Raw genomic sequence first — 21,745 nt, 5'->3', positions numbered from 1 at the left:
TCGGATCGTAACACCCTCCTTTTCCAGAGTGGCTCCACCTGTCAGTGCTGCTCCGGGCTCTTGCTCCCTGGGTTTGTTGTGCATTCAGTGCCATGGCTTCAGGAACCACAGCACCACCACGGCTGGCAAGGACCTTGGAGATCACCCACTCCTGCCCCACCATAACCACCAAAACAGCTCCCAGAGCACCACATCTACCTCAGTTTTGAGCACGCCCAGGGATGGCGACTCCACCACCTCCCTGGGCAACCTCTTCCCACCCCTCACCACTCCTTGGGGCCGCGGTTTTGTGGCACCACATTTCTCACTTCTTGCTTATTCTTTCCACCCCGTGCCTCATACCTCAAATACGAGCTGTTTCTCCCCTTTTTTTTTCAGGAAATCTGCCAGGAGGAAGGCTCCAGCTGTCCCAGGAGGCTGGGAGGCTCTGTGAGGCAGGTCGAGCCGCGGCTGTAACCGCCGCCATGTTCCTGTCTCGTCTTCCCGCCGTGAGGCCAAGGGCGGGAAATCTCTCTTACCACAGAAGTTCTGACAGTGTCAAGATCCTCTTATCTTTTGGCTCCCAAATCTCTCATCTGCCTTAGCAATTGCTAAGTAAGCTACTAGCAATTCTTTGTGAATGTTTAATTGGTGTTTTCACAACCTTATTCTTCATATTTCTAAGAGAAATCAGCAGATGCTCACAAGAGCCCTCAGAGGAAAGTCTCTCAGATGCGTGAGGGACGAGTCTGAGGAAGAGCCGAGTCTGAGGAAGAGCCGAATGTCCTCAACCTTAGCACTGCCTGCAGAGAAACCTCCTAACTCGTCTCAGCTTCAGAAAATACCCTCCAGGACTGGAAAAGGTAGGTTGAAATTGCCTATATTTGTGCAAGCAATAGATTTTACATACAAAGTCTGGGGATCTGGGTGAGCAGCATTTGATCTCTAGTTCACACACACAGCAAGGTCCCAGCGAGACAGACATTTAATGCTTTTCCCTGGAGACAACACAAAATTCTGTTTTATACAGCTACAATATGAAGAAAGAAACAAAAACTTTAAGATATGTAGGAAATAGCCAGTAGCAGGGTTCCAAAGCCTACATTTTACCTCAGTTTGCACCCTCTCCCCCTGTACTCCAGCTCTGTCTCCACATCCATCCTCCCATGGCTCCTGCTGAGCTGCCTTGCTGGCTATGACCAGAGGGGCCTTTTTTTTGCCTTTTTTTTTTGCCTTTTTTTTGGGGGGGGGTGGGATTGAGGGGGTGTCAGCCTTCCTGACACCCTTCCCTTTGCTGCAGGGAACCTCACACAGAAATTCCCTCAGAATCTGCCTGCCCTGAGGAGAGAGCTGGCACCAGCCAGCCCAGAACAACGCGTTCTGTCTTTCATAACAGTAAGAGCAAAAGCTCCTGGTTATTTTCCTGCTTCTCCCTGAAAGGAACATCCCCTTGAGAGAAAACCCAAGGGGACAGAGAGGGTCCTCCCGCAGCTATGAATGGCAAAGCAGAACCAGAAGCAGACCCCGAGCCAGGCAAGGCGAGGCTGTCAGGGATGGGGAGATGGCATGGAGCTGGGAAGGTGATGCTGGAAAGCTCTCATCCCCTGCCAGCATCTCTCATCTCCGCCCGGCGGAGGAGGAGCAAGCATCCCCGGAAGGCTGGGGTGGGCATCCTGGGAAGCTCCCGCCTCTTCCCAGCAGGATGCAGGGGGTGATGGACACGGGATCCGAGCAGCATCACCGCTGCTTTCCCCAGCCCGGCAATAAAAAAAGGTCTGAGCATCACGGCTTCCCTCAGCCTGCACCCCTCTGCCTGCCTTCTTACACCCCTACACTCAGCCCAGGGGTGTGCCTGGGGTTTTGGGGTGTAATTACACAAATGATCGTTGCATTGGGTGTAATCTCACCTCCTCCAGCCCTGCACAGAACAGCTCTGTGTCTCTAAGTCAGGCAAGAACCCAGCAAAACCCAGTAGTGCAAACGCTGTAAATCCCTCCCTGCTACTTGTAGGATAAAGACAGCCCGATTCTTACCAGCTGCAGCACACAGGGTCCTGGAGCCAGCCTGTGCATCGTGGGGAGAAAAGAGAAAAAAAATTAAAGAGAAAAATCAGCACCTGGTGATTAATGCTGCCACCCATTTGGGGGGTTCCCCCTTCCCCCTCTGGTGAGCCTCGACAGCTGCAGGCTTCTGGGGATGGCAGGGACCCTGGGTGCACCCCAGCAATCAACACCCCTGCGATTTGGGGCATCACGGGGCCATATTTAGAAGGCCCTGCAGTCACCATGGCAACGATTTCACTTACACATAGTGATGGGCAGGCTCCCAACCTGCACAGGGAGAAGAGAGGCAGCACCAGGAGCTCCTTACCCAGGGACTGTGGTGCTGCTCCCTTCCCAGCACGGTTCAGGTACAAGGTTTGGCCCTCCTGGATGTTCTGGGTGGCCATTCCAACATTCACTCAACCAATGGCTCAAATGAATCACCTGGCAGGGAAATGGAGGAGAAGAAAGGAATTCCCATGCTCTCTTTCTTCCCAGGAGGTGTCCTTCAGTTCGGGGCAGACATCTGCAGAGACCCCCTGGAAGGATGGACCTTGCCAGCCTCTGCTACTCTGTGAAAGTGCAGTTTTCCAGGAGGGAGAGGAGAGAGGAGGCAGCCACAAAGCACCCTGCACACCATGAGGGATGGAGGCAGCTTTTGAAGAAGGTGAGGTCTGCACCCATGGTCTGGGAGGCTGGGGCACCAGCAGAAGGCTTTGGAAAGAGAAAGGTAGAACTTAAAGCACCACCTCTATCACTTCAATAATTTATTCCCTGCTTCTTCTGCCAGTCCTGCTGGCAGCTCTAGGAAAGGGCCATGTCCAACAGCAACACACAGCTTCCCACCAAGCTTTTCATCTGATTTTCAACCCCTCACATCCCCCAGATCTGACAGTGAGTAGGGGTGTATCTGCTGTGATCCACTGCCAGAGCAGCAGCTGGCCAATAACCAGGCAAACCCACCCCTAAACACCTGTCCCAAAGGGTTTAGTACCCGAGCCACTTACAAAACCCCACAGTTTTATCCTAAAAACATCCAAGTGCTCACATGAGCATAACTTAATTTAATTTTCAGTGTTCAGCAGAATATATTTTTCATGGCGCCTCAGCTGTGGCACAGAGATAAATGATGTGTTTAGTCTTCTGATAATTTTGCTAAAGCTTCATTCCCAGCTGATCCTTTTTGAATGATCCTTTTTATCCCTAAGTAATCTTGGTGATAATAAGAAAAAAATAGTTTTGGGGAAAAAAATTATTTTCTGCTATTAAAATCATACTTTCTGCCCTTCTTCTCTCCTTTTCCTCCCACCCCCCCAGCCTTGGCCTTTCACTGTCCTTGCAAACAGGCAATAACCAAGACCTCTCTGCTGCATGGGATGCTGCAGGGGACTGAGCCAGGAAATGATGACAGTTTTGCCATTAGATACAAAGGTTTTCATGCACAAGCTCCACTAAAAAAAAGTATTACATAGTTAATAATACTACTCCAAAGTCACTACCAGCTCTAAATGGCCCAAATATCCTTTTGTGCTGCTGCTCCTTGCTGTATTGTTGTATTTTCCTAGGAATGCTTTGGGATAGAGTGCCAAACTGTACTGAAGAAACCTGGAGGGAGGGCCAGATGAGACATGCAGACACAATGAGGGGGGGAAAAAGGCAGACATGGCAGCATCCTACTTTTGTATTTGTTTTGTCTCATGATGCCTGTGGGGTAATGAGGCAGGTCCAATCTGAAATGCTCAAAAAGGTCATATTCTGTCCCCAAAACACCTGTGTTGGTTAACATACATACAGACATATATGCACATACATCTTGCAAGCAGTGCCTGTGTTGATGGTAGCATTCATTCACACTCCTGATGAAGCAGTGAGGGGCTGGATGTGATTTTGACACACCAGATGCAGAGGTTAAGCTGGGTTATCTGTGCTGGAAAACCACAATAAAGGTACAACTCACAGGAACTGGAAATAAACAGATTAAGCACTGCCAGAGATAGGCTTTACCTAAATCTTCGTACTCTAGGAATGTCACAGATGCCAAAGACCAACCCAGCAGAAAAGCCTGGGTGGCACAGAGCAACCATGGGTTCAGTAACTACAGCATGGATATCTTGATCTTAACAGCCAACTACACCTCAATAATCAGAATAATTTCCTGTAGACCTCACAGCACACATTTTCACCCGTTATGGGACGTTGCCACAGAGCTGCTCACTCACAAGGCTTGAGCCCACTTGCATTTTGGGCAAGCCAAGTGTCAGCTCAGGTTGTTCAACACCAAACACATCACTTGGGAGCCCCCAGACCCAGTCTCTGAGGGACCCGTGGCTGGGAAGCTGGGGGAGTGCAGGTCCCATCCCTGCTCTGCCCTTCAAGAACCTGCAGACACAGAGCCCCAGGGAGCCCTGGCTGCCCTGCCAGCCCTTTGGGAGCAGAGCTCCCACACTCTGCTCCTGGCAGGGAGTTCTGGAGGCACAGAAATCCCCATGGACACAGCCGGGACACCTTCCCCCAGCTCTGGGGGAGAGGGGGAGCATCCAGCACCCCCAGCATCACTTCGTGCCCCGTCCTCACCTTCCCCGCCCCACTCCCTGCCCCCTCATCTCCAACCACGGTGACCCCGCGGTTCTCGGAACCCTGGGCCCGGGCAGGGTCCATTTGCTGGGACTCCGAGTCCGGACAGGATCTCCGGCAGCTCCGCGCTGCTTCCCCGGGAGCTCAGCCCTCCCCGCGTCCCCCCCCGCAGCCTCGGGGCTTCCTGGGGACGGGAATCCCGTAGCCCTCCCCGGAGCCCGCCTGACTCATCGAGCTGCTGGAGAAGGGAGGTTATTTCTGGATTTAACTTTCCGGACCGAGGGAAACACTGCCGTGTCAGCACCCAGCTGTGTTTTGAAGAGGTTGCTTGGCAAGGCTCGCTAATCCATTTCCATACCAGAGCACACACGCGTGAATCACTCCTTACAAGAAAAAGCTGCGGAGGCGAAAGGGCCAAGAGAAACTCTTCACTGGGAGGTAGCAAAGACGAGACTGACCATTTTTTTTTTCTCCACTGTAACTAAAATAGCCACACGGAGGCGGAAAAGACCAGGAGAAGCCCCCGATCTCCTCCCCCCATCCATCCAGAACTCATCCCCCCATTGCTGTTCCCAGCAGCTCCTCAGGAAGGGGCAGTGTGTTCATCACAGGATGGGTTGGGTTGGAAGGGACCTTAAAGCTCATCCAGTCCCAACCCCCTGCATGGGCAGGGACACCTCCCACCAGCCCAGGTTGCTCCAAGTCCCATCCAACCTGGATTGAACATTTCTGCTTACTGCACTTACTGACAGCAACTCACTTCCCAAAGCAACATCAGAGCTCCTCGATATGTATACAAAAGCCTTTGTTACCAATATTATTTCCCATCTCCTAGAAGAAAAAAAAAATGCCTTATTCTCCTGCCATTTCAACCTCTCTCTGCAAACACCAGTGTTTTTTCTACCACCACTCATTCCAAAGGAACACTCCTACCTCTCTTAATAGGGAGAAAAATCATAAACCTGCGACCTGCTGGTGATGCTCCTGTGCCAAGGGTCAGTCCCCACGGAATTAATCAAGTTTTATTCTAGCTTTTTCATGGGCAGCAGCTGCCTGAACACGTCACCTAGTTCCAGACATGGTAGAGGTGATGGCAGCAGCACAGGGAACTGAGGTGACACCCCCAAGGTGACACTGGAGGTGTGATCCTGGTGCAGCCTGATTGCAGTGGGGACTCTTCTACTGCTCTGTGTCTTTCCCACATGGGCAGAGGTGGATGCAGCAAAGGGACAGAGCCACAAGGGATCTGGGAAAAGGAACCAGTGGCAAAACAATGGCTGTAAACAAAGGAATGACAGAGAGAAGAGAAAGGGACAGGAGGGGAAGAAAGTGGAGAGGAAAGGAAGTGTGTGGAAGGGAGCTTCCTCCAGCAGTGATCCCCTTTTAGTAATCCCAATCCCCTTCTCCCAGTCTCCCACGGAAAGCTGTCCAGGGTGCACAGAGAGGTAGGTGCGAAAGGGAAGTCAGGAACAACTTAAAATGCCACAAGCATTTCTTGCTTAGCCAAATTTCTATCAACTACCTGTGAGGAACATTTTCATCACCCTGAATTTCCTCTTCCAACACCAAAAGCTAAAACCTTCCCTTCAGCTGGCTCCTTTCTACCACAAGATTCATGTACAGATTCCTGGCACCCATTTGACAGCACAGCACCAAACAGGTCCCCTCAGACACACTGTACTCAGTGGCTCCTTCAACATTCACCTTCAGTCTTTGCACACCAATATGCTCAGACCAATGGCCCTGCAGTTACTCCTTACTTATATATACTATTCTACTTATGTAGTCTTCAAGTATCTTTTCAAAATAAACCACCCATTCAGAGAGCTGTTAAATATTATTGCTATGCGATGAGTAAGCAAATGTGGTATTTTGTGTTATGACCATAGGAAAGAAAGTATTGCATTTTCCTGGAATAAGTGCACTAAGCTCTGAATTTGCTTCTGTCTCAGCTCCTGCAGTTGTTTCCATACCCTAAAATCTCATTATTGGCTTTCCTTCCATGGTCCTTTAGCCAATATCTCTATTTTAAATCTTTTTCTTATCCTCATTGCATCATTTCCCACTTAGTTGTACCCTGCTCCTTTTATTCAGCTGTCTGGAAACTTTTCTGATGCTTTTTCCCCATGATCAGCAGATGTAACTCAGCTGGACCATTTCTCTTTTTCTCTCTTTGTTTGAGGTGTCCCTTTCTTGGTCAGTTTGCAAGCCCTGCCTCACAAGTTCAGTTGGGATTTTCAGGTACTCTTAAATTCCTGCCCTTTTATCCTGCAGAGAGCCCAGGCTTGGGCTTGTCATCCCAGCTGGCTTCATGACATGTCTGGCCCCTTGCATTGGGCCCAGCCCCCTTGGTCACAGCCACCCGTGCATTGAAGCTGAGCTGCTTCAACCCTTTGGCCTGCAGCACAGGTTTCACCCCTGCAATCTGAGCTCCTTCCTCTGCCAGGCACTGAGCCTCAGCCTGCTTTTTATCATGGACTTCAAAACTTTATTTCCCGTGCTATATTCCCTGCTCTCCTTTTATGCACAACTGCCTTCAGGTCACAGCCTGATCTCCAGCACCATTTCTAAGTGCACATCTAGACTTAGGTGGATGTTATCAGCCTGAATGGTTTGCCATTGCCTGCCCAACTTCTGTAGCTCATCATCTCACTCCTCCAGCCTAAGTGCTCAGGTCTCTTCCAGCACTGCCATTATCACTCCTTCTCCTACCTGCTTTGAGAAAGGAATGAAATACCTACCCCAAGCTCTCCTGCCAGCCCCACTCATCATTCCTTTCCTTGCTTTGACACCCAGGACTGTGGCTGCAGTGGTTCCTCAGCTTTTTGTCTAAACATCAGCTGTGCAGCCTTGTTTGAGCCGAGGCAATGTCAGCTTCCTATTCCCTTCAGAGTGCACTTTCTTCTCATTTTAGAGAAATGCAGTCCAAGTGCAAAGCTTATTAAATACCCACTGAAACCAATAAACCACTAAGTGACAGAGAAACAAATTACCTTCTCCTCAGGCAACCTCCTCAGAAGGCCACCTCTTCCTCCCCAGGGAGGCACAAGATTCCTCACTGCTGTGATGTCCTGGTAAGACAGCTGCACTACAGTAATGACTGCATATAAATCACAGGCTTTAGGGCTTCAGCTGCCTGCCTGCTGACTCCAGCCAGGGACAACTTTCCCTTGGTACAAGACTGTCCAGGTTTTTTTATGACTTCTTTGCCACCTTACGAAGCACCAAGGATTAGGGACACAGGAGAGGATGGAACAGCACTGAGACAGCGTAGAGAGTCCTCCCTCTTGCAACTGGCACCTACCTGAGTAATTTGCTGATGTGATTTATTACCAAATTGGCAAAAACCCCATTATTCCAGTCTGCCACTGTCCTCTCAGACTGCTGAGGCATCCATTTTCTCTTACCTTCTTATTAAATCTCAGCTCTGCAACCACAACCCATTCTTCTTCCATTTATACCTGAGGTGTGGCTCCCACCTCTTCAACTTCAGTGGCCAGAAGTGTCTTCTCTTCTCTTAAATTATTGGCACCAATGTATGCTGAAGGGATTTAATGATACACAGAGGAAACTGGGCAGGTATTTTAACTTTTCCCCAGTTCTACTCAGCTCTGGTAGAGATACACCTGGAGGAGTAGCATGCCCAGGTCTGGGCTCCCCAGCACAACAGAGACATGGACTTACTGGAATGAGTTTAGCAAAGGGCCATGAAGATGATGAAGGGACTGGAACAGTGACCTAAGAGGAGAGAATGAGAGACCTGGGACAGCTTAGCCTGGAGAAAAGGTGTTGAAATACTTGATGGGGGCAGTAAAAATGATGAAGCCAGGCTCTTGTCAGTGAGGCTCAGCAACGGGAGCAGAGGCAGTGGGCACAAACTGAAATATAGGGCATTTTTAGCAATAAAAAAATCTTTTTTACTGGAAGAGCTGTCAAGCACTGGCACAGGTTGCCCAGAGAGCTCCTGCTGACCCTGCATGAGCAATTGGGCTGGAGGAGCTGCTGTCAGCCCTGCCTGCCAACCTCAGTGAGTCCAAGTTCTGTAACCTAACAGGTTCCTCTGGCCTAAAATGCTGTGAAATTAGTGCAGGTCACAGTGTTCAACTGTTCACTCAAAGCCAAAGGGATCATTAAACACCCAGATCTTGGCAGGAATGGACATGCTGGATGGCACTGTGGCTGCCTACATCAGCTGCCTTGGGGCTGTGAGGGTTAAAGTGGGGAACAACCACCTCTTGCCCAAGTCTTGCTGCTCTAAGAATTACCCAACTAGGCTGAAACCTTCGGCAAACATCCACACAAACCTCCTCCCAAAAGGGAGAGAACCATGATGCCCACAAGTGGACTCCAGAGAGGGGCAGTAGTGTCCTGTCTGCCACCCCTGACAACAAAATCAGTCCCTTAGCACATCCTTTGCTGGGTTACTTCACCTAAACCCAGGTTCTGGCAGGGATGACAGCCCAGGCAGCCCTTCCCTTTGCACTCCTGTGCTGTGGCAGAAGAGAGCCCGGAGCACAAAGCCACCTGCCAGCTCCATGGAATGGCTCACACAGAAAAGGGAAACTGCCCTTGAGTTAGGTACAAAATTTAAAAGAAAATCAAAGCCTCATAAACACACATTTTAGAATTGCTTGATACTGCAAAGCCAGCTCAGCAAGGGAAAGAAAAGAAAAAAGAGGAAAAAGAGGAAAAAGAGGAAAAAAAAAGAGGAGAACGAGGAGAACGAGGAGAACGAGGAACACGAGGAGAACGAGGAGAACGAGGAGAACGAGGAAAAAGAGGAAAAAGAGGAAAAAGAGGAAAAAGAGGAAAAAGAGGAAAAAAGAGAAATAAGAAAAGAGAGAAAAGAGAGTAGAGAAAAGAGAGAAAAAAGAGAGAAAAGAGAGAAGAGACAAAAGAAAAAAGAAAAAGGAAAAATAATAATAAAATAAAAAATATATATATACACCCTACCTCTAGCTCCATCAACTCCTCCTTTTCATGACTCCACAGGGTTTTCACATATGAACATATACATATGAAGATAGGGACATTTTTTTTTCCCTGAATCACTGAAGAACCAGAAAGTTCAATTTTTGCAAGCCAGAACCAGCCATTTTTAGCAGAATCAAACGTCCTCACAGAAGCAACTAAGTGATCTGCAAACTGTTTTCCAAACTGTTGCTTTGGTGCTTGTGTTGTTTTTAACATCTGAAATAGGTAACTCTCACACCCCTCTCTTTGTAAAAGTGGGAAGATTCATGGATCTGACTAATCAGAGCAATGGCACCTTGAAAAATAGAAGGGAAACTGGTTTCCTAGGACTAAAATTTTAACTTCAGTCCTTAAATTTTCATTTCTTTGCACCCTGAGCTCAAATGTTTCACTAAAAACGAAAGCTAAAGTGGAAGTGGACAGAAGCAGCAGCCTCTCTCAGTGCCTGTGTTTAGCCCTGCTTTCTGACACCAGTTTCACTGGCCGGATTCTCAGGAGAAAGCCACACTACACCCAGACTTCTCTAGAGGCTCCACATGAGCCTCCCCTGGCAATAAAAAGGGGCTATCAAAGAGAATGCTGAAAGAATTTATACCTGTGCCTGACAGCTGGCACCTCTGGCACAAGCTTAGGCAGAGTTAATACAGTGCAATCTTGGGGGAAAACCTGGACAAAATTGGAATGTTGTCTTCTTCTGAAAACGTATACTAGGAGCTCATACAGCTCAGGTTTGATAGCTGTTGAAAAGGAAAGTGATGATAGTGCAGAGGATACCACATGCATCCAATAATAGCACCTCACACAGTGGGAATAAAGTGGTTAAAAATACAGTGGATCCTAACGTAGGCACCAATGATGTTTTAGGCAATAATGCAGCATATTTGGTAAGCAGGAAGAAACCTGTACTGGGAGACAAACTGATGAGGCCATGAAATCCCCTACTCAGCCTTCAGTGGCACCAGGGTTTTTCTTCAAATTGACCAAACAGCTCCTTCTGCAGCAGGAAAAAGAAGGGAGAGCTGGAGCTGGGATGCCGTGCTTGTTTCCCTTCAGGAACACTTGAGTATAGCCTGGATCTGCCTCATGGCAGGGTGCTGGGACTTGCTCTGGAAAAGAGCCAGGCCATCCTACCTGGACACAGAGGACACTGCTATTTTGCATGCTCTGGATGGTTTCCAGTCTTTGAAAACAAACCAAGTTCTCTTACTGACCAGACAGACTTTGGGATGCATTACTCAGCCTGGGCTGCCCTGCTTACCTGTGAGCTCTTGGGCAATTTTAGCCAGCACCTGCCAACCCACCACGGGTTTGTAGCATGGATTTTTGAGGTGAAGCCTACCAGCTGAGAGGGCTATGCCACCCTGTCACTGCTGAGAGGAAATCTCCCTTTTCTTGCTCTGAAATTGGTTTGGGCAACTGGCAGGGCCCAGCTGAAATGCAAGCAGACAGCACACGCCAGGCTGCCCAGTGCTGCACAAAGTGAGCACCACCTCGGGCATCTCTGCAGAAAAACTCACCTGGAGTAACCCACAGACCTTCAGCAGCACAGACACAGGACCAACCAGGGAAATAAAGGGGCCACTCAAACATTCACTGTTACCTTTTTGCAGAGCCCGTCCTCACTAACCAGCTGAGCAGCTTCAGATAACAGCTCCACTCTGTCTCACCCCTGCTGCTGTATTTCTACACACTCTGAAATCAAAATTAAAATCTCAAATTGATCCAGCTCCCCAGCCCCAGATTTTGAGTTCTATTTTTACCCCGTCATATTTTGCCAAAATTACCAAGTGAGCTCAAGTGAGTAAAACACACAGAAAGCAGGCACTGAGCCAACATGTAGTACCAGTACCTGAAAGGAGGACTAAATACCCACAAGCTGCATCACTCAGCACTGCCCATCAGTTCTCTGCAGGATGATGGATGCTGAGCACAGTGAGGGAGAAAATGAGACTGAGGCAGAGCTCTGACAGTTCACATCTGGCTAAAAGAGCATTTGAAATATGAAATTGCTGATTTTTATTTTTTTTTCCCTTAAAGGAACATTATAAAGGATACTAAATGACCTTTTCAAACACTTCAGATGAGGGAGAGAAAGCACACAAAGGGTAAGTGTTTTCTTCTGAACTTTACTTGCAGAATACTTACTCATTTTAGTGAAAACCCAGCTTTCTAACCAGAACTTTGAAGTCCGCAGACGTTCAGTAGCCTAAAATAGTTAAGTAATAAATGGGGTTTTTAAAAATATTTTTTCTTAGTAAAGGACTGACCTTGAGTCATGGAATGAGTCATCCTTCTCTTCCAGCGATGGTCTTCTCCTGCCCAAAGCAAAAGCAGGCAGCAAGCACACACTCCTGCAACCCAGCCAGCAAAAAAAGGGAAGAGAGCTGAAGTTCATGCACATTTTTATTGAGTAGTAATATAAAATGCTTCTTTCATTGTTACAAGTGCATGCTTTGATTGCCAACATTTCGAAGTCAAATTACAAAGGCAAGGCTGTAGGCTGTAGTGAATTACTTGGGCACTTATACAATTGTTAAAAAATATCAATGGACTGTTTGGATTTGTTTCTTTTTCCTTCTCGGAATGAACCGGTTGAAACCCGTAACTGATATACAAAGGGAAAAAAGTGAAAAAATTACACATTTTGTGGCACGTGACAGAACAGAACAAAATGACTAAACCATTATGACATTAACAGTTACCATGCATTTAGAATTCCACATGTAACTACAAACTTATTTCAATTTCACAAGGTTTCTGCTAAACATGCTACCCATCTATATGTGCACTGACAAGCTTATGTTAAAAACTTTTAAGAATACTCTCCCCTTAAATTTTTCAAAGCTTTTTTTTTTTTTTCTTGATTACAAAATTTCAAAGGCATTAAGCATTGTTTTTAGAGAATATAAAGTACGCCAGTACATACATTTCCAGTATAAGTCAGACCACTAAGCGCATTACAGTCCCATACAGGCCTATACAGCCAGTTTTTTTCTTAAAAAACATGCATAGGCAGATTTTTACAGAATATAGATGCTTTTCACTGCACTTAATATGGTGTCTTGTTCACTATACTTAAAAATGCACCACTCATAAATAGTTAAATTCAGCAAGCCACAACCAAGACTTGATTTACCAAAAAAACCCGGAAAACCGCCCAAACCAAACCCCCCTAAATATAAACAGCAAAAAAAGATAAATGTTATCGTTATTCCAGTTTGTTTTTTTTTCTCAAAACAAAGAAAAGGATAATTGATGCCAAATTAGTAAGGTAAGTGTTATATTTAAAGAAGGGCATTGAAGCACACTAAAGAAACCTGAGGTAAGCATAATCTGTACAAAATTAAACTGTCGCTCTCGCTCGCTCTCTCACTCTTTTTTTTTTTTTTTTTTTTTGGCATTTTAAACAAATTTTAAACATTATATTTTTTTTCTTTTTTTTTTCCCCCCCTCTGTATTTTTAATAGACCGCCTAATTTATTTCATAGCCATTGTTTGACAAGAGTAGCAAAACATTATCAATAAATAGTCCTTATTTAGTTTGTACATTTTGTTAAAAATGTTTCGATGTTGTCCTGTGTTTAGTGCTGCAACTGTAAACGTACAATAGTTAGTAAGAAATTAAACAAAGTTTTCATGTCCAGTAACATAACAAAAGGCCTTCCTCTCACTCACATACCCAGACGCTCCCCACGCTGTAGGAAAACACGTTCATTCCCCCTAACCTGGTGACACACCCCAGCACCAGCTCCCCTTTTTCTACAAGCATTTTAAAGGCATATCCAAAGGAGGTGTCTCTCTCTCTCTCTCTCTCTCCCCCACCCTCCCTCCCACCAAATTAAAAGTTGACGATCTCTTCGTGGATGATTTTTGTAAACTGAAGCCAACACCTGGGGCCCCCCCAGAGCGAGTAAGCTGTTACCAGAGGCAAGGACACCCCGCTGCTGTTGTGCAGCCACCCCACCGTGCCCTGCAGCTCAGCCCCCCTCTCTGCTTCCCAGGCCGGGTCACTGGATGTTGCTGCCGTTGCTGTCGGTGCCGTTGGTCTCTGAGGAGATGGCCTTGTTGATGGAGTTGAGGTTGGCATCGGAGGGCACGTCTCTGCGCGGGGGCATGCGCTCGTTAATGCGGTCTAAGCCCTTGGCCTCCTCGAAGCTAGTGATCTTATGCTGGGGTGAAAATCCCTTGATAGCTAAATAAAGGATCATTAAAAAGTTAAATTAGCGAGGAGGGACTCTCGGCGGCTTCTCCCCCCGACTCAGCAATGGGTGTCAGAAGGTCTGACACCACCGCTCAGAAAGCGCTGGGGCTTCACCACCGCCATCTCCTGCAACACAACTGCTTTGCTTTGCCTCTTGTTTTGTTTTGTTTTTTCCATCAAGATCAGCTTCCAGTATTTTGTTGTCCTCTTAAAATGCTAAGAAGCTGACAGGAAGCTACAGTCTGCAATTAGGAACCACTCTTAGGGCACAGCCCTGAGCCAGGGAGTTAGCCCTTGTCCTTACCACTGACAGCCTTACAGACATGGTGCCCCACTGCAACATCCTGCAGCCTGCACAGCTCCCATCTGACTTTCCAAGGCCAGGGGGAAAAGCACTGGCTGGTTACCCAGGAGTGATGAGATGGTGGGGACAGTCTGCTGGATGCACATTAAAGCTATGGGTTGCCTTATGCCCTCACCAACACCTCCCTGGGCTTCTAGGAAGCAGCTCCAGCCCAACAGCAGTGATGCTGAGCAACAGGGCATGGGCATTGGTACAATTCCACTTGGGAAACACACCGACACAGGACCAAAGTTCCCACTGAACCTGAGGATTTTTTGATCTGCTTCTCAGCAGTGACACTAATGAGGCCACACTGACCTCAGAAGGCAGCCACAGGCTGGGGAAGGCATCTGGAGAGAGTGATTTATCTATTTATTTTTAATTTCTTTTTTTTCTTTTTCCCCTCTCTTTAATTGAAGTGTTGAAGATCTTTAAAGCCAAAGAGAAAAAAGCACTGTAGGCAAACAGCAGGTCAGAGCTCTGCAGATAATCTCTCATAGCCTTCTGTGTGTTTTCCTCTTATCTGCACACCAAATCAAGGCACTGCACTTCCAGAACTGGCACTTTTACTATGACTCTGTCTGAACATGCCACAGAGCAGAAATGGTGTGTTAGTACCAGGAAACTGCAAGCTCGCTGGGGAGAAAATGGTAGGGGAGTTCCAAAGATCAAATTCAGTATATTCCTTCCCTCCCTTTGGCTTCTATTTACCCTGAAGTACTCCTGCTCTGCTTCCAACATGCAGCCTCCACTCTGGACAAGCTGGTAACTTCTGTTAAAAACAAAAAGGGAACAAACCCCAAGCCCCAGAACATCCTTGGTACCACTCTACCACTCCATGCGTTTTGGGGGGCAGCAAGAAAAGCATTTTCATGCTGGTATTTTTGCCAGCCATTCCTGTGGAAATGGGTAGATCTTGTTTGCCTCAGGATTTAGTCCCTTCACCAGTTTCACAACCATTACATCAGAACTTTGTGAAGTGCAGGGGTTTTAACACATATTAGACTTCAACTCAGGAAAACAACAACAACAACATCATGGTGCTTAGTCAAGTGAGCAGGGATGGAGCAGTGAAAACAGGACAGGCCCTACAGTGAGCATTTTTCCAAGGGCTTGTCAGTTTTGCTTTCACTTTTGGTTCCAGTTTATTTTTTGTTCTTTTTTCCTTTACTTTATCATCTAGCACAGCCATGAAGATGTCTAACAAGCACCCAGCCCCATCCTGTAAAGCAGCAGTTTAATGGATGGCTGTGTTGTAGCTGAAACACTCGTTGTGTCCTGGAGCTTGCCAGCAGCACAGCCCAGTTGGTGTTCCGGGGCCCTGAACCCAACTATAGAGGGACAATTGGCAAGGGGTGAGATGTTTTCTCCATCCTCTTTGCCTCCATGGGCTCCCCAGGAGATCTGCAGCCCCTGTGGCTAATTAGCAAGGGTGGCAAATCAAGAATGAAGTGGGAGGGCAGATTGCTGGGCTGGGGGCACGTTCAGTCAGCTGTACCTCAAGCAGCTAAGGTAAGGTCTGTCACCCTAAGGAAGGGGCTCTGCCCTAGCTGCTGGTCAGACAATGAGTATTAGCAGTTTACATTGAAAGTATACTAAAACACAACACATAGTCACAGAAAATCACAGAAAACAGCCAAACTGTCAACAAGAATGCACACTGCAGATTAGAGATTGCCGAGAGGAATAGATAATTCCAACATAAATAGCAGCTTACTCACTGCTATTTAGAAAGCAGTTGTATTTTCTCTTACTTGCTTGTTCTGTAATTTCATTCACTGCTTGACAAAAATCAAAAAACAAATCCAAGTAGCCAAAAGGGCACATCTTACCAACAGACAGCCATCAGCAGATTTTTTTAATTTCTTTTTTTTTTAATTGACTGAAAAAAAAATATACCCACAGAAAATTTGAGAGGGGCAAGAACAAAATACAACTGAAGAATTTTGTTTTAAAGGGGAATTCTGAAAATTCTTCTCCCAAAACTTGATAATGCTGAATGAATATTGCACATCTACATTGCAACCCATGATTAGAGAGTTTCAATGGCAGCATTACAAATTGTTTAAGGGTTAAATGAAAGGTCTGTTGATACAGCACCAGAGTTTTCAATACATTCAGGAATCTTCCCAGGCAACCAGTTACTTTATATTTGTAGCTAGAATGGTGCTGGTGTTAATGGTTGCTCTAATGCAAATATCCAGTGTGTAAACTGCCACTACCAGAGGAAGCAGACATCTTGCAGACAAATGTCTCGTTTTTTATTTTTAAAGAGAAACAGAAACATGCTGAACTGTAACAAAAGACCAATAAATTTTTTGTACTAGTGACCTAAAAGAAAGGAAACAAACTGAAGCAAAAAAGAAAAAGGAGGGGGAACGAAAAACAACCCAACAAAAAGGGAGTCTTTAAAAAAAAAGCCTTGACCAGAGATTGCTGAGGATGGTTTGAGGCAGAGACAAGAGGCAGCCTCCAGCACATGGCTTTTGAGCTATGTGTCACAGAGCATTTCGGAGCTGCTGCTGAGTTATGTCCCATGACATCCAAGTCCCCTGATCCCCTCCTGTGGCATTACTCAGTGCCTAGTTCCACATACAGCAATTCCAACGTGATTGTAACTTCCAGAAAGAAGAAAAAAAAAACCAAAACTAAAACATAACAAACCACAACAGCAGCAATGGAAAAAAGAAATAAAAGAAAGAAAGAAAGAAAGAAAGAAAACCATTTTCCCCTTTAAAGCAATTACATTTTGGTTAATACCGAGCCACAACTGTTAGCCCAACACCCACACAATCTGTACAAGCTACAGCAAAATGAATACACCCAGCAGAGCCCTTATCTGTTGTGGCACCAACAGAAAGGGGACTGGCCAATTTACCTTCATCAGCCTCAATAGCCTCAACAGTAGCTGAAGAGAAGAAAGGGGTAGCAAAACGAATGAGAAAAATGAGCAGAGGATCTTAACTCGAAGAACAAGTCAGTGAATAGCAAAGGAGCTGCAACACTCACGTTACTCTAAGTGCTGGATTTTGGCAAAACAGACACACAGAGAAATGCTTACACAGAAAAACACTAACTTGCAGATTGAATTAAGCTAGAGTTTGTTTTGAAGCAGGAGTTTCACGAGCTAAGAGTTTTTACAGACACATTTGAGTAGTTTTCTTTCGACTCAAAGGAACGACAAAGCTGAAATGTCTTCCATATTGCACATCTGACCTGCAAAGGTTTTTGTATCAATTTTCCAGCTCTGAATGAGAGCAGTTTGATTTGCCCTGTCAAAAGACAATGACAAATGGCATCAAGCCATCACACAAAATTCATACTGCTTACAGTTGCAGCTCGAAAAGTATTAGCTGCCACCACAAGGCAAAAAAGCCACATATGTAACCTCTAGGAGTGATTTTTTTCCCTCTCATCTGACTAAAAGAAACCTCCCCACAGCATGGGACTGAGTTTGCTCTGACAGATTTGCCTTTGCTTGCAATCTCTCCCAGTTTGCTCCATCTGTAAATGTCCTTTTTGTCAACCCAGTCTTTGCAAACAGCATTCTTCTAATATTTTATTTAACTCAGTGGACACGGGTACAGGATTGAAAGCTGCTGGACCTCCAAAACTGCAAAGCCTGGTCAGAGAGAGGAAAGTTGGTAATTGGGAAGTTGCTGCAGTGTTATAAATACACTCTGTGTAACCACTGTGTTGAAACCATTCCTTGTTCTTAAAGACGTAATTTAATTTGAATTTTCCCCATCAACTTGCTGCTACAGCCAAGAGATTCAGCAGCTGATGCACATCAGAAAATGCAGCCCAATATAGCAACAGTACAGCTCAAAGACTGAAAAAGCAATTTTGCTTTTCAAGAACTTCTCTGGTTTAGAGAACAGCTCCAGAAGCCAAGGTTTCAGGAATTCCTCTCTTTTGTCTTATTTTTCCTAACATAGAAGTTTTTTTGTCCTCCATAAAACCCAAACATTTTGGTTTTGTTTTTTCTTTTTTAATTGGGATGTTAAATATGGGTTGAGATCAATACTAAAATACAATACAAGCTGTTGTCTTGCTGCATGGGGAAAGGAGAGGCACCAACCCACATGCACCAAGCTGAGCCTGTGCCTCCCAACCTAGAGAGCAAGAGAGATGGCAAAAACCAAGGAATGAAACCAATGCAAACATAAAAGAAGATGAAACACAGGAACTAGGGTGAGGAATTAAAAAGAATAAACAGATCCAAACCAGCACTGACACATTAGAAAAAAATGACAGCTAGAATGTATACTTCCACAACAGAACACACTAATATTTTCTGTAAATAGGGATGGTAGTATGAATGTGTAACAGAAACTATGTAAAATTGAGAGGGTTTGGTGCATGGGGTACTACATGTGAACTAATGCAGAAACTTGTGTCAGGTAATGTTTTCCTAAGCCAGAATACTGCAGGATGAGGAGATTTTCCTTTTAGCCACTTGTAGTAAGAACATCAGGCAATTTTCTCAAATTCTTTTCAATTCCTAATATTTTGCCAGGGCAACAACAGCAGTTTCCTTGGACCAAATTTTTTGACAAGTGTAAAGCAACTGTACAGAGAAAAACCCCATTAAGGAAGGCATCCTGTGGAATCATTTTGCAGCATTTTCCAAGCAGAACGTTCCTATGTCTGCAGCACACAAGTCATCAGAAAAAAAAACAAGGGATGGGGAAAAAAGAGGACTCTAAGAAGGTTTACCACCATGTACCTGGTTCTTCTAGGTAAAAGAGACAGTAAAGGGAAAAATACAGAGAAAGAATGCTCCAGGAAGGAAAGAAGAAAACAAGAGGCTGAGACAGTGTAAAGGTTATAAAGCATTTCTATTTCTTGCATCTACTGCCAACAGAGCCTGAATAAGTGAGAGACATCTCGTGTGCCTGCAATGTACTCTGCAGAATACACTTAGAGAGAAAAAGGAGAGCTTATAGTAGTAAATGAAATACTTTGCAGCTCCTTATCTCAAAAGGACTATGTCAAAGGCAGCTCTACTATAGCCCTACTAAGTCTATACTTGGAGGTTTCTTGGAACAAGCAGCACTCCCTACAAAACTGAACTGCCAATCCATGTTGTGCTTGTGCCCAAGGCAAACGTGGTGTTTTTAAGAGCCTCCCTTCACTTGGGCTTAAATCAGAGCAAAATTGTTCTCATGCTGTCACCTAGAATTGCTAGGAGAGGAAATCTAATTCTAGAGCTATTTCACATTGGTGATTCTCTGTGAGAAAGAACAAATCAGATAAAGTAAGAGTTTGAGTGTCATTATCTAAGCTTCAGTACTCTTTGTATCAAAGGCTGCTCTGAAAGAGCCCCAAAAGAAGCTGTAAACTGTGGCAAGACTGCACTTCACACACAGTGCTGATTTACCATTCCAAACAGTTGATTTTCAGGGACTTCCCCCCCTACTTCCTTCAAAAATCAGTACTACTCGATCAGCCTCCAGAAGTGACCTTACATGAACTGCTCACAGATCCTCCAGCACAACAAACTGCCTCTTTCACTCTGTCCTTTCATTATTACTTTTTTTCTTTCCTGAAAAGACTGCAGTTACTTCTCTTGGGCTCTGCTGTTGAAACCCAAGAGGTTTTTTTTCCCCAGAGCCAGGCAGAGCCAGGCGAGCTCCCTTACCGCTTTGCAGGGTTTGTTTGCCTCCAGAGAGCACTCCACTGGGCAGCATCCCTGTTGGGGTCAGACCTTTCAGGGTCAGCACACTTTCACTCTCTTCTCTACAGGAGAAAAAAAAACCAAGAAACAACCCAAAGGTAAATTATTGTCTTAAAACAAACAAACAAAACCAAACAAAACCCCCCCATGGCATGGATTTCAGACACCTTCAGCTACAAATGTCCTGCAATCATTTGGTTCTCTCCAACCTCCTCACCAGGACAGACAGAACCCAGTGCAGTTCCCCCCATTGCTATGGAATTGTTTCCCCTTTGCACCACACCATGCACAGACTCCCACTGGAGCTAACACCAGAATCTGCAGCTAGGAAACATGGCAGACATTTGAATATATGAAATACACACACATAAACCCACAAACCTGAGAGGAGGGGGATGGAAGGAGCTGTTATTGCCAACAATACACACTGTGCAGTCCAAAATCAGATGAAATTGTTGTTTGGCTTTTGCCTACACTACCAGTCAGGTGCATTATTTATTAATGAGCATCAGGCACTTAGAAAAAAGGAAGCAGCTAAAAGCTCATTAAAATTGAGAAGTACTTCTAGCCTTACTAGCACTTTTCTTAATAGTTTTGGATGCTAAAAATTATATTGAATTAAAGAAAAATGTTTTCAAAAACCTAAATGCATTTTGCTGGTCTTAAATGACATGTAATGTTTTAATACATGGGAAGAGGGATACACCAGCTCCATCCAGACAAGCCCCTAACCAGAGCTTTCTATGAGCACTGCCATGCTGTCTGTGCTGACATACTTTCTCAGCATCAAATCTGACCCCAGTTCTTGAAGAGAAGCCTGGTTTGAAATGCTTTACCCAGAAATATACAGTGACATTAAGCTGGAGGAGGTAAACACAAAGATGGAATTCAGGTCCATGCTCACTTGAGGACCATCAAAACCATCTCTCATTTTACACTTCTACAAAACCATTCTGCATCTCACAATTTTCTTCAGGCCTACACGCCCTGAATTACTCACATTATTTCCAACAACTCCTGTTTACCTACTACATAGACTTCAAGTTCCATTTTTAGCTTGAAAATCATTCTTCTTGCATGCATTTTTTTTGTGTGTGTAGCAGCTAAAATCAAATTATGACCATTTTCCTTGCAACAACTAATGCAAAAGCCAAATATTTCCAGAATTAACATAGCATTTTCATCATCAAGAGTTATACATCAATGTTTTTGCTTCCTTTTCATTATTATTTGCCTCTGCAAGCAAATGCATGATCTGTATTCTAATTCAGTCTGTCTTAGTTTGGCTTTGTTTTGGTTTCTTGTGTTTTTTAACTAAACTGCAATGGCACTTATAGCTTCACCTTAACAGGAAAAGTTTATTCACTGTATTTTTATGATCTTTAATCTTCATACTGCCAAGAAACCTCTGTATCACAAACGCTGAGATTTTTCAGCCATGTTCCTCATTCTCTATTTGATGTCCTTTACTTCCATTTCAAAAAGAAGGAAAATCAATGCATTAAATATTTAATTTAGCCCCCTCCTGTCTAAATACACCCCAGGAAAAGCCACACTTGAGAAAGAAGCTTGCAGAGAGGAAATGCCAGGGAACCATCAGGTCTCCCATTAAATTTAGGCCAATCTGGGACAGCTGCTCTTTACAAAGCTCATTTATAATTTCTGAAACTTGGTAAAAAACTTTACCATGAACAACCCTCAGATGAATCTGATCATTTTTCAGGGAATAAGCAAGACTGATTTCCCTCAGTGCCTCAATATGTTGGTTTTTGTGAAATAATTTCAGAGAGCTCAAAGTTTCAGATGGTGCTAAAACCCTAAGCTATAAGGCTCATGGATGTCACTTTAAACAAAGCACAGGCAAGAATTCTGCTCTACCCTTCTGTGTCCCTGAAACCAGTGAAAAGGCTCCTTCTCCACAGTTCCCTTTGAAAGTCTGACTTTCAGATGTC

General features: G+C 45.2%; 1 protein-coding gene across 1 annotated transcript in view; it reads right to left on the bottom strand.

The window, feature by feature from the left end:
• Positions 1-11,956: 11,956 nt before the first annotated feature.
• The window catches only part of PPP3CA (protein phosphatase 3 catalytic subunit alpha), a 136,765-nt gene continuing 126,976 nt past the window's right edge, over positions 11,957-21,745 (bottom strand). Inside the window, exons 12-13 of the mRNA XM_030449764.1 lie at positions 19,758-19,855; positions 11,957-13,761 (exon numbers count right to left, since the gene is read on the bottom strand). Of these exons, the coding sequence (XP_030305624.1) occupies positions 13,577-13,761; positions 19,758-19,855 (283 nt within the window). The 3' untranslated portion in view covers positions 11,957-13,576. The remainder of the gene's footprint in view (positions 13,762-19,757; positions 19,856-21,745) is intronic.

This window comes from Calypte anna, chromosome 4A (assembly GCF_003957555.1).
Source record: "Calypte anna isolate BGI_N300 chromosome 4A, bCalAnn1_v1.p, whole genome shotgun sequence".
In the NCBI taxonomy this organism is placed as follows: domain Eukaryota; kingdom Metazoa; phylum Chordata; class Aves; order Apodiformes; family Trochilidae; genus Calypte; species Calypte anna.
The sequence above is the reverse complement of the archived record's forward strand: the minus strand, read 5'-3'. Positions and strand labels throughout refer to the sequence as shown.